General features: G+C 39.7%; 1 protein-coding gene across 2 annotated transcripts in view; it reads right to left on the bottom strand.

Annotated features, from left to right (window-relative positions):
* The window catches only part of eif5b (eukaryotic translation initiation factor 5B), an 89,743-nt gene that overhangs the window by 26,266 nt on the left and 50,844 nt on the right, over positions 1-12,633 (bottom strand). For both annotated transcript variants that reach the window (XM_043691680.1, XM_043691682.1), the window contains exons 13-16: positions 12,526-12,593; positions 10,259-10,400; positions 3,796-3,927; positions 1,051-1,233 (exon numbers count right to left, since the gene is read on the bottom strand). In XM_043691680.1, the coding sequence (XP_043547615.1) occupies positions 1,051-1,233; positions 3,796-3,927; positions 10,259-10,400; positions 12,526-12,593 (525 nt within the window). The remainder of the gene's footprint in view (positions 1-1,050; positions 1,234-3,795; positions 3,928-10,258; positions 10,401-12,525; positions 12,594-12,633) is intronic.

The following is a 12,633-nucleotide window of genomic DNA, read 5'->3' as shown; positions in this document are numbered from 1 at the left end:
TAACCAGCTAACATGTTTCAATAATGCAGGAGGAGTGATAAATGTTGCGGAGAAAATCATAACTTCTGGTTCCTCAAATAACAAGAAAACCGGGTCTCAATTAATAGAACAACTGGAATGAAGCCACTTCCAATAATGGAGCATTCCTTCACGACTATACTGAAGTTCCAACTCAGATTGTTTCCTGAAAGCTCTGGAGTGATGCTTAAATCCACAACCTTTAGACTCAGATGAGAATGCTATCACTGACCCAACACTGACAGCTGCTGATAATCATTACTGCTCTTTACTGTGCATTTAAATTGACCAACCAACAAAGAAAGCAAGCATGTAAAAGATTCTAAAATGAAACAAAATAAATAGTATGGAAAAGGATTATCCCGAACTTCCCTGAAAACTTATTGTGTGCTATTACACCAGAAAAACTACTGGTTCAATACCTGATCTATGACGACTCAATTAAGACAGCAATCAGAACACGAAATTTCGCCTCTCAATCTCAAGGCTAGGAAAAAGGGAGTCTCGGTAAAAATATGGCAACAAGGTTTTTATTCTTGGTAGCTACCCAATAACCTCTTCAGTGAGACATGTCTATTGACAGTGACTGCAATGTATTCATTTGTTGGATGTTACTGTCGCTGGCTGGTCAGCATTTAGTACCCTTCCGAAGGTGGTAGTGAGCTACCTTCTTGAACCACTGCAGTCCACCTGCTCTGTGTTGACTCACAATGCCATTAGGGAGGAAATTCAAGGATTTTGACCCAGTGACAGGAATTGGGTAGGTTGCCATTCTACTTACACAGTCAGTCTTCGAACGCTAGCTTCTAAGTTTGTAGATGAATGGTCATTACATCAAGCAAGATACTTGATAGCTGGTGAGCTTGACTATTTCAGTTTGGCAAGTGAAGGAATGTCACTTATTTGTTAATTAAATTTTTTGAAAATCTGTACCATTTATAACAAAAGTTAGAAATACTGTACACTGCTGCAGAATGTTTTCTAAGTTGAACTGGAAATTATTTAAAATTACAACTGATCAGGAGTACTTACCTCCATAACTTGAGCTCTCAGTTCCATAGAATATGCTAGTCTCTTAGCAAGCATAGTCTGGGTTAGTTCTACCAGCATTGCAATAAGATTTCCCATGCCATCACCAGTGTGAGCTGATGTAGGAACCAATGACACAAATGTACGTGGATCTTTGTTCTCAAAGAATAGAGCAGCATTCAGGCCCTAAAAATGAATCATTTAACTCATTAGCAATGTACTGATAAATGTGCGAACTGCAAAATAGCTTAGACATCAAGTTAGAATTTCTTCACCCTATCAACAATAGTAAGCAAAGTTGGCACACAGATGAAAACCAATCACTTCCAATATTTGTGGAAGACTCATGGCATTGCTCATTAGACATCCTTTCCCTGCACAGTCCATTTTAAAAGAAAAAAAATCAAGGGATTAAAAAGAAAACAGCACAAGAAAGAAAGAAAGAAAGATGTACCAGGTTAGAAACAGAAATGGTATTTAGTAAACACAGAATGCAGGAGAAACTCAGTAGGTCTAACAACATCTGTGGACAGAGAAGCAGAGTTAACGGATGACCGCTTCAGAGCTTAAGTTCAAAAGAGGGGTCATATCAGATGCAAAGCATTTACTTGGTGCTTTGCTCCAAAGATGCTACCAAACCAGCTTGGTTTCAGCAGTACTTTGTATTAGTAATGGTGAACAGCTGTTTCTTTCAGACTAGAGGTAATTATGCAGTAGTGTTCCAAAGAAACATTGCTCTATTTTATATGTCTGCATACATTTATTTATATGGCAAATTTAATGCAGAGTTTTGCAAAATCATACATATTTTAAGCATGAATGGTCTGTCTTCATCCTTCTTGTCATGATTTTGAAAGGGGTGGGAGGGAATGGAAGAGAAACCTGAGGCATAAATAACACACATTTCGGAAGCTGGCAGAACAAACTGAAAAGGCTGCTTAAAAAATATAGACATCGAAATTTTGGCTGTATTGGTAGAGGCGTCATGTGAGGTAAAAAGGAAATTATACTCAATTTTTTATAAAATCTGCTTGGACCATAGTTGGAACAGTATACAGTTCTGGCATTTAAACATTCAAAAGGATATCAAGGCCCTAAAGATGATGAAGAAATTTGCTAACATGGGATGAGAGGCATCAGTTATGTGGAGATAGCGGAGAAGCCGGGGTTATACAATCAGTAGCAGCAAAAATATATCCTGGTAGGAAGGAAAAATTGTGAGAAAGGAATAAACTAACCATGGCCAAGCAAGGATGTTCAGCAGAGTGTCAAGTAGAAAGAAAAAGCATATTAAAAGGGGACAAAATTCAGTGATAGCCCTGAAGACTGGGAAAATTTTACAATCCAGCAAAGGAGGATTAAAAATATAATAAAGACAGGGAACATAAACGAGGAGGACAAATTTGCAAGGACTATAACAATAAGAGCTTCTTTAAATATATAAAAAGAGAGAGATCAAAGTAAACACAGGTTCCTAGAAAATGAATTTGAGAAGATAATTTATGGGGAACAAGGAAATTGTAGAGGAGTTAAACAGATATTTTGCATCACTCTTTACGGTGGAAGATACTTTGATCATCTCATTAATACAATGGAATATGGGGGAGGAATTAAGTACCATTACCATCGCTAGAGAAGTAGTTCTGGATAAACTAACAGGGCTAAAGGCAGATAAGTCTGTGATATTGATGGCTTGCATTCTAGGATCATAAAAGAACTGGCTATAGAGATAGCAGATGCGTTGGTTGTAATTCTCCAAAACTCCACAGATTCTGGAGAAATATCAGAGAACTGGAAAACTGTCAATGTGATACTCCTGTTCAAAAATAGGAGGGAAGCAAAAAAGCAGGAAAATACCCACTTGAATTTGGATGAATGAGAGGTGATCACATTGAAACACGTAGGATTCTTAAGAAGCTTGACAGGGTAAACGCTAAGAGCGTGTTTCCTCTCTTGGGAGAGACTAGGACCAGAGGGCACAGTTTCTGGATGAAAAGAACCAATGCAACACAAATGATGAGGAACTCCTTCCCTCAGAGGAATGTTTTGGAACTCTCTGCCACAGAGAACTGTGGTGCAGAGTCCTACAGTTAAGGCTAAGGCAGAGATAGATAGATTCTTGATCAGTAGAAGAATCAACAATTATGGAGGAAAGTGGGCATAATGAATATGATATCAGCCAATCCTATTGAGTGACAGGGCAGGTTCAAGGGGCCAAACAGCCAACTTCTGCTTCTATTTATGGTCTTATTCCTACAGCAGAGGTTAGAATCTAAGAGAGCATGAATGCTTTTGATAAAGTAAAAAATAAATTGTTTTCAATCGGCATAAGGGCCAGTAACCACAGGACACAGATTTATGGTGACTGGCAGAAGATTCAGAGGTAGCAAAGAGAAACTGTTTTTTAAGTATTGAGCTGACATAATCGAAACGTACTGTCTAAGAATTGAAAACAACAGATTCAACAGTAACACGAGAAAGATTATTATATAAACATTTGCAAGAACAAAGTGGAAAGACCATACGAACAACAGTGTGGCATTAGTAGGACAGTGTCCCCGTAGAGCTGATACATTCATGACTGACTGACTAGCTGTTTTCTCTGCTGTATCACAGTAAATAAAAGGCATAACAATTTAGGTGAAAGCATATTCTGAACTTAAGCTGAAATTTTCCACCTATTCCATACACCAACCCCTGCCAATTGGTTTTTAAAAACGTAATACACTACAGAAAAGGTCACAAAACCTGTTGTGCAAATTCCACAATAGTTGATTTGGCTCTCTCATCAAATTCATCTTTTGTGTTCTTCTTTTGCTTCTTTAACGTGGCAACTACATCGGTATCAGGACTTTTCTTCCAATCATACAACCTGTCAACCTATTGCAACAAAAAAATACAGAGCTGAAGTATTTATTAAGTCACCACTCAGCAGCAAAATGTTTACAATCTGCCAGAAGTTTTATATTTGAAACAAAAACAGAAGTTGTTAGAAAAACGCAGCAGTATGGGCAGGATCTGTGAAGAGAAATCAGAGTTAACGTTTCAGGTCTGGTGACCCTTCCTCAGAACAATCCAAATAAGAAGGGCACCAGAAAGACAGAAAAGTCACAAAGGGGAAAAGCAATCAATGTATCCATTGTTCTGCTGCATAGCTGAAGATGATTATTGTTATTCACTCATGGAACGTGGGCATTGCTGGCTGGCCAGCATTCGCTGTTATGGGCTATTCCAAACCTCCTAAAAATATTCAGAAGACAGTCTAATTTCTTATTTTAAAGGTAAATGTAAGATGTTGCACTCCAGATGCAATTCAATTGGCAAACTACTGGAATTAAAGCAAAAGACACTTTATTCATCCACTATAGTTAAAATACAACAAAAGAGAAACAAATCGGAATAATTTAACTCTATTGGAAACTTAACAGAATAATATACTGTAACTCTTACTAATTAACTGTTCCAATATATAACCTCCCACAAACACACCCTTAGCAAAAGGTAAATTCAGAAAACAGATACTCACATGCAACTCCAGCAGCAGCTGGAAGAGCTTTTAGCTATAAGCAAGAAGGGTAAAACCTAGATCCCAACAATTCTGCTGAAAGTTAAAACTAAAAATTCTGGTTCTGTGCCCACACCCATTCAGGCTGCTTCTATTGTTCCAACATTTTGAAAAAAACCCAAGGCTTCACTAGTTGTTTCCTCTCGTGGGTCTGTATGCTGCTTGCCACCTCTGCCTTTAAACCTCTCCAAAATAAAAAAGAACAATATAACCTCTTAAAGCCACAATATCATCACATTACCCTTAGTCAGCTTGGGAAAGATGCTGGCAAACTTCCTTCTTCAGCTGCAGTCCATGTGGTGCAGATAAACCGACAATGCCCTTCGGAAGGAATTCCAGAATTTTGACCCGGAGGTAGTGAAGAAACAAGGCTATATTTCTAAGCCAGGTGGGTGGCTTGGAGGGAAACTTGCAGGTGGTGGTGTTTCTTTGCATTTGCTGTGCATATACTTCATCCATTTGGCACTTCTGGCTGAAGACTGTTGCAGATGCTTCAGTCTTATCTTTTGCACGAATATGCTGGACTCTTCCATCATTGAAGATGGGGACATTTGTGAGTGACCTCCTCCAGTGAGTTTTTCAATTGCTCACCACCATTCATGACTGGATGCGGCTGGACTGCAGAGCTTAGATCTGATCTGCTGATGAAGAGGATTGATGGAAGGCAGAGCGATGGATGTTGTCTACAGAGACTTCAGTAAGGCATTCACAAGGTTCCACAAGGTTCCACATGATAACCTCGTTAACGAGGTTAAATCGCGTGGAATACTGGGAGAACTAGCAATTTCGATACAAAATTAGCTCGAAGGTAGGAGACCGAGGGTGGTGGGGGAGGGTTGCTTTTTGGACTGAAGGCCTGTGATCAGCGATGTGTCACAAGGATTGGTGCCGAGTCCACTGCTGTTCATCTTTCACATAAATGATTTGAATGTGAATATAGCAGGTTAGTAAGTTTACAGACGACATCAAAATTGGTGGTGTAGTGGACAGCGAAGAAAATTACATCAGAGTACAATGGAACCTTGATCAGATTGGCCGATAGGTCAAGGAGTGGTAGATAAGTTTAATTTAGATAAATGTGAGGTGCTGCATTTTGGAAAGGGAAACCAGGGCAGTGAAGGCAACATTTGGTATGGTTGTCTTTATTGGTCAGTACATTCAGTGTAGGAGGTGGGAGTTATTATGCAGCTGTACAGGACATTGGTTAGACATTTCCTCATTTCCCCTTCCCCCACCTCACCCCAGTTCCAAACTTCCAGCTCAGCACTGTCCCCATGACTTGTCCTACCTGCCAATCTTCTTTTCCACCTATCCACTCCACCCTCCTCCCTGATCTATCACCTTCATCCCTTCCCCAATTCACCTATTGTACTCTATGCTACTTTCTCCCCAGCCCCACCCTCCTCTCATTTATCTCTCCACCCTTCAGGCACTCTGCCTGTATTCCTGATGAAGGGCTTTTGCCCGAAACGTCGATTTTACGGCTCCTCAGATGCTGCCTGAACCGCTGTGCTTTTCCAGCACCATTAATCCAGAATCTGGTTTCCCGCATCTGCAGTCATTGTTTTTACCATTTTTGGTATACTGTGAACAATTCTGGACTCCCTGCTAACAGGAAAGATGTTGTGAAACTTGAAAGGGCGCAGAAAAGATATTGCCAGGATTGGAGGGTTTGAGCTATAGGCAGGGGCTGAATAGGCTGGGGCTGTTTTCCCTGGAGCATCGGAGGCTGAGGGGTGATGTTATATAAACTTACAAAATATTGAGGGACATGGATAGGGTGAATAGTCAAGGTCATTTGCACCATGGTAGGGGAGTCCAAAACTAGAGGGCAGAGGTTTAAGGTGAGAGGGGAAAGATTTAGAACTCCCTACAGTGTGGAAACAGACCCTTCCCCCTACCCTATGTTTACCCCTAAAACACCTAACTTACACATCCCTGAACATTTGGCTGTGCTAAATTGCCCATTCACCTAATCTGCACATCATTTAAAAGAGACCAAGGGGCAACCTTTATACTCTTTTTTTGTATGGAATGAGCTGCCAGACGAAATGGTGAAGGGAACATTTCAAAGGCATCTGGAAGGGTATGTGATTAGGAAGGGTTTAAAGGGACATGGGCCTAATGCTGGCAAATGGGGCTGGATTAATTTAGGATATCTGATCAGCATGGATGAATTGGACCAAAGGGTCTATTTCCATGCTGTACATCTCTATGACTGTTTGACTCTGATGGTGATGTGTGATTGCTTAGCTCTGTCTATCGTTTGCTGCTTATGCAGTTTGGGCACACAAGTCATCCTTTCTGGTAGCGTCACCAAGTCGGCACCCCCTTTACAGCTATGCTCGGTGCTGCTCCTTACATGCCCTTCCGCATGCTCCGTTAAGAGTTGATCCTCTGGCTTTATGGCAATGATTAAGTGGGGAATAAACCCAGCCAAAAGGACGCACGTTGTGTTGGGAGTATGATTGTTGATGACCCACAGTGCCTTATGAATGTCCAATCTTGAGATCCTAAGTCTATTTGAAGTCTGTTCCATTTAACACAGTGATAGTACCATACAACAAGATGGAGGGTATTCTCAATATGAAGTTGGGACTTCGTCTCCATAAGAATTGTGCCATGGTCACTCTTATGTCTGTCATGATTAATACTGTCATGAACAGATACATGCGCAGTGGGTAGTTTGATAAGAAGGTGGTCATGCATGTTTTTCCTTTTTGTCACAGACGCAGTCTAGCAGCCATGCCTATTAGCACCCGACCAGCTCAATCAGTGATGCTGCTGTTGAACGTTGCCATCAGCCATCCAGACTTTATTTTGTGACCTTGCCGTCCTCAGTGCCATATCCAAGCATGTTCACCATGGAGGAGTACTTGATGCATCAACCAAGGGTGATTTTCTTGCCCTCACTTTTGTCATTTACATAAATGATTTGGATGCGAGCATAAGAGGTTCAGTTAGTAAGTTTACAGATGACACCAAAATTGGAGATGTAGAGGACAGCGAAGGGGGTTACCTTAGATTACAACAGGATGTGGACCAGATGGGCCAATGGACTGAGAAGTGGCAGATGGAGTTTAATTCAGGTAAATGCGAGGTGTCACATTTTGGGAAAGCAAATCTTAACAGGACTCATACACTTGATGGTAAGGTCCTAGGGAGTGTTGCTGAACAAAGAGACCTTGGAGTGCAGGTTCATAGCTCCTTGAAAGTGGAGTCGCAGGTAGATAGGATAGTGAAGAAGGCGTTTGGTATGCTTTCCTTTATTGGTCAGAGTATTGAGTGCAGGAGTTGGGAGGTCATGTTGCAGCTATACAGGACATTGGTTAGGCCACTGTTGGAATACTGCGTGCAATTCTGGTCTGAACAGGCTGGGGCTGTTTTCCCTGGAGCGTCGGAGCCCGAGGGGTGACCTTATAGAGGTTTACAAAATTATGAGGGGCATGGATAGGATAAGTAGACAAAGTCTTTTCCCTGCGATCGGGGAGTCCAGAACTAGAGGGCATAGGTTTAGGGTGAGAGGGGAAAGATCTAAAAGAGACCTAAGGGGCAACTTTTTCACGCAGAGGGTGGTACGTGTATGGAATGAGCTGCCAGAGGATGTGGTGGAGGCTGGTACAATTGCAACATTTAAGAGGCATTTGGATGGGTATATGAATAGGAAGTGTTTGGAGGGATATGGGCCGGGTGCTGGCAGATGGGACTAGATTGGGTTGGGATATCTGTTCGGCATGGAAAGGTTGGACCGAAGGGTCTGTTTCCATGCTTATGTCTCTATAACTCTATGACTATGACTTAACCTGATGCTCTGACACATCATGGTGCCCAGAGTCAATGTTGAGGACCCCCACTGTGCCACCATCTCTAGTGAGGCTGTCCTATCTGTGGGACAGGATATATCTAATGACAGTGATTATATAGGACATGGTCTCTAACAAGTTATGATTCCATGAGTATGACTATATCAGGCTGTGCTTGACTAGTCTGTGAGTGAGGTGTTTAAATTTTGGCACTGGCCTCAACATGTTAGTAAGGAGAACTTTGCAGGGTTGTCAGGGCTGTCATAAGTTCTGGTCAAGTCAATCCAACTTCTTCAATTTTATATCATAACTGAAATATCTCATCCCTGGAACCACTCTAATAAACCTACACTACACTCTCTCCAATGCTTCACCCTTCCTATCGTGTGATGCTTAGAACAGTACACAATCATCCAGCTGAGGTATAATTAGAGTTCTATTTTAGTTGTTCATAACTTTACTGCTTTTGTACTCTTTTTTTCTCCCATTAATAAAGTCTAGAATATTTTAAATTATATTGGCAGCTCCCTCAAATGCCTAATATATACTTATATGCTTTTGAAAATCGGGTAGAATAATATCCTTTATTTTACCCTGGTTCTTCATGTCCTTCATACCAAAGTGTATAATTTCACACTGCTCTGCAATGAACTTCAATCAGAAAGAAATGAAACTGGTAGTTCTTAACATTTACTCCAGAACAAAGCTGCCAAACTAGCCCTTCAGCAGTGGGTGAGAACACCATTATAAAGGGAAACCACAAATGATCTTATTATCACCAATCCATGTGGCACAAAAGCATTGATCCATGAAAGATCTGCAAAGAGTGATGACCATATAGTCCACATGAATACAAAATCCTGCTTTCATACTCAGGAAACCATTTATTACATATTTGATGGCATTAACACCATGCTAAATAAGAGGAATTTAGAATTAATCTGACAACTCAGAACTACCAAAATATACTTTCATCTGGAACCTCGTGGCCTGGCAGATCCTTCACCATACAACTTATAACCAAGCCAGGGGTCAACCTTGGTTCATCGAAGACTGATCAGGTGTGTTGAGTAGAGACTCCTCCAAGCTTCCTCAGAGACCTTAGAGATGTCAATAAATTAGGTTCAGCTTTGACCTTTGCACTGATGCATCATTGGTCAGGATGAGGTTATTTGTGGAGCTGCCCCCTGGAGCTGCTAGGTTTTTAATTGCCCACCACCATTAATCATTGGATGTGGCAGAATTGTAGACCATAGATTGGTTATAGGATTGCTTAGCCAAATTAAAATTAAAATTGTTGGAAAAACAGTAACAACAACTTGTTAAGATGTCTAAACTACAAGGTTAAAAAGCCCCAGTGCTCATCTTGAAATGTTAGCGAACAAATTTTGACACGAAGCACAAATGGAGATACTAAGTGACTAAAAATATTCACCTAAGTATAGGATTTAAGCTATGTCTTAAAAGGAGGAGGTACAAAGGCAGGAATATAATAATTTCCAGACTATGGCCATAAGAGTGCTGAAGGAACAGCAATCAAAAGTGATACATTGAAAACTCAGGATGTACACGTGATCAAAATTGAAAGAGCACAGAAAAAAAATCAAAGGGTGGTACAGTTAGTCATTATGGAGCTAGACAGGGGCAAAACCATGAGGGATCTTTTGAAAAGCATGAGAATTTCAGGAAATTTTCTCCTCTGCTAATATCACCTTTCCACCTATCAGATATGCCACAGAGTTTAAGTTGCAGACTGAAATGATTTCAATTGCATTTTTCTTTACAATTCTTTCTTAAAGCAATGGTCTAGATTTGCATTGCTTAAGTTAAAACCTTTACTCACCTTATTAAGTGCAACAATGAAAGGACATTTTTTTGTTTTTAGAAGGTTAATGGATTCTATTGTCTGTGGCTCCAATCCATGCATAATATCAACCACAAGGATGGCAATATCACAGAGAGAACTTCCTCTATTTCTCAAGTTACTGCAAGAGGAACAACAAAAAAAGAAAGTATTTTCAATATAGTTATCTCTAATTTAAGAGTTTAAAATCTGCATCACAAAGAAGATATGGAGTCATACAAAAATGTTTGTTTCAAGAATGTAAAAGTTTGATCAGTGTCTACTAGCCTTGAAACTGGAAGAGAGGAACAACTAAAAATAAGCTCTCATGCTGAATGCACTTGAATCTTATTTTATCAAAAAATGTTCAAGTACACCAAAATAAATCAGTTATTACATATGCGGCAATTGCATGGCACATCCACAGGTATTGAACTCTTCATAACTACTTGCCATGATGAAAGACCTAAGGAATGATGTAGGTGAATATTCAGCAAAAGCAAGCTACATTATTGCTAATCAATTATTTGATCAGCTGTGTAACAAATTAAATGTATTAGCAAAGAATAGAGAGGAGATTTTATGGAGCATAACTACAGACCCTGTATCATAGTTACCTGTCCAGATATCACAACATTTTTAGTGAATTTTAGACCACACCTTGGATTTCAAACAAGTCTGACTAAAGTTGCTATTTTCAGGGCAGAAAAATAAAGACAACCAGAAAATACTTAAATTTAGCTTGCAAACATGACACAACATGTCAATCAATAGTTGACAAAAATGCTCAGTAAATTGTTTAGAGAAAGAACAAAAAGTAAGACCAGCAATAATCTGTGGACCTGTAAATATACTGTCTGGGATGAGGAAATACTGTCCACAGTTTCATCAGTACGGGCGTGGGTTGGCCACCTCATACAGGAAAGAAACCTAAACTCAACTGGACTGGTAGAGTTCAAAGAGACACCATTTTTACTGTAACAAACTAGAGAGCTTTTTTTTAAACCATATAAATGCTCTTGCTAGGAAGATACATTCTGTAGAATGGCCATGCTGTGTTATTATTTAAATCCTCAGCCCTCTAAAATATAAACAAAAGTTGCCTGCATCAAGGAGTGCTGAAAAAATGTCCTTGGAATCACAATGACAAGTTTGCTGATATTTCTTCAAGGCTTATAATTACATTATAAATGTTTGGTTGCTTTCCAAGAACTTCAGCATAAGGTCCTAATTCCACTGATGACAATTCAGGAGGTTATTAAAGAATTAACTCTCTTTGCTGATGGGTTATAATTAGAAGTTTGCTTGATTATGTAAAGGACTAAACACTTAACAGCATTTGAAACTTCTGAATTGGTTTTCATGAACAGGAATTTGTTTTTTGAAAAATATATAGTAAAGGTTGGAAGAGATACTTGGACACTTTTTAATTTAATTTTCATAGGCCTGCCCATGGTAGACATGAGATGATTTGAATGTTGAAAAAGGCCAAGGATGGCAGTAAATTGGCAAGTTGGCTAAACGGATCCAAAGGATTGGCATGGAGCTGATACAGATTGCTAGGAGAACATGGATTGAATTTAGCTTAGTAGAGAGGAGGCACAGTGATCAGGTTGCGATGGTTGGGCAGGGGATAGGGATATGATAGGTTATGAGGTTTGAAACGCCTTACCTTTAAATAAAACAACTGGAATAAAAAAGGTCCTGATAAATAAGGCAGGTCTTTTAAACAGCACTGGCACTTAGCAGCTTCTGTGGTCTGATCTGCATCCAGGCAAGAGTCCGGTTGTATCCTGCATTCACCTCCCCTCTCCCTGGGTGAAGATCATTCCATTCAGGTGAGTTTCTCACCTGAGGTGATTTCATGAGTTGGGAAATTCCCAACTTGCATGACCTGCCTTGGAGTATGAAAATCTGTGTCTACATGTTAAACTTAGTTAATTAACTATTCTTGAGTTGTTCGACTGAACAAATTTGGTTTCATCTACAAATGAAATTACAAATGAAAACAAATACTAGTCAGCATGAAACATTGTTGCGATGTCAGTTGTCTTTTGACATCATTGCTCAAGTCACATTATCTACTTCAATGGGTATTTCTTCGCCTCATAGCTCAAAGCATAAATACATTCAGAAAATTGCTACAGTCTTAAATTGCATGTTCCCCTACTTATTATGGATCAACTTTTGTATTAGTTCCATTGTAATTGGGGAAAAAAAAATCACTCCTCAAGATCAAACACCTAGAATAAAACTAAAGGGTTTACCTGAAGGACTCGTGACCTGGTGTATCAATGATCAGCATACCCGGTATTTTAATTTCATCTTTCTCAAACTAAAAGAGAGTTATCAATGAGTTATTAATTTGAACACTG

This window comes from Chiloscyllium plagiosum, chromosome 6 (genome assembly GCF_004010195.1).
Source record: "Chiloscyllium plagiosum isolate BGI_BamShark_2017 chromosome 6, ASM401019v2, whole genome shotgun sequence".
Taxonomy (NCBI): Eukaryota; Metazoa; Chordata; class Chondrichthyes; order Orectolobiformes; family Hemiscylliidae; genus Chiloscyllium; species Chiloscyllium plagiosum.
This window is presented reverse-complemented; position numbering and strand designations above follow the sequence as displayed.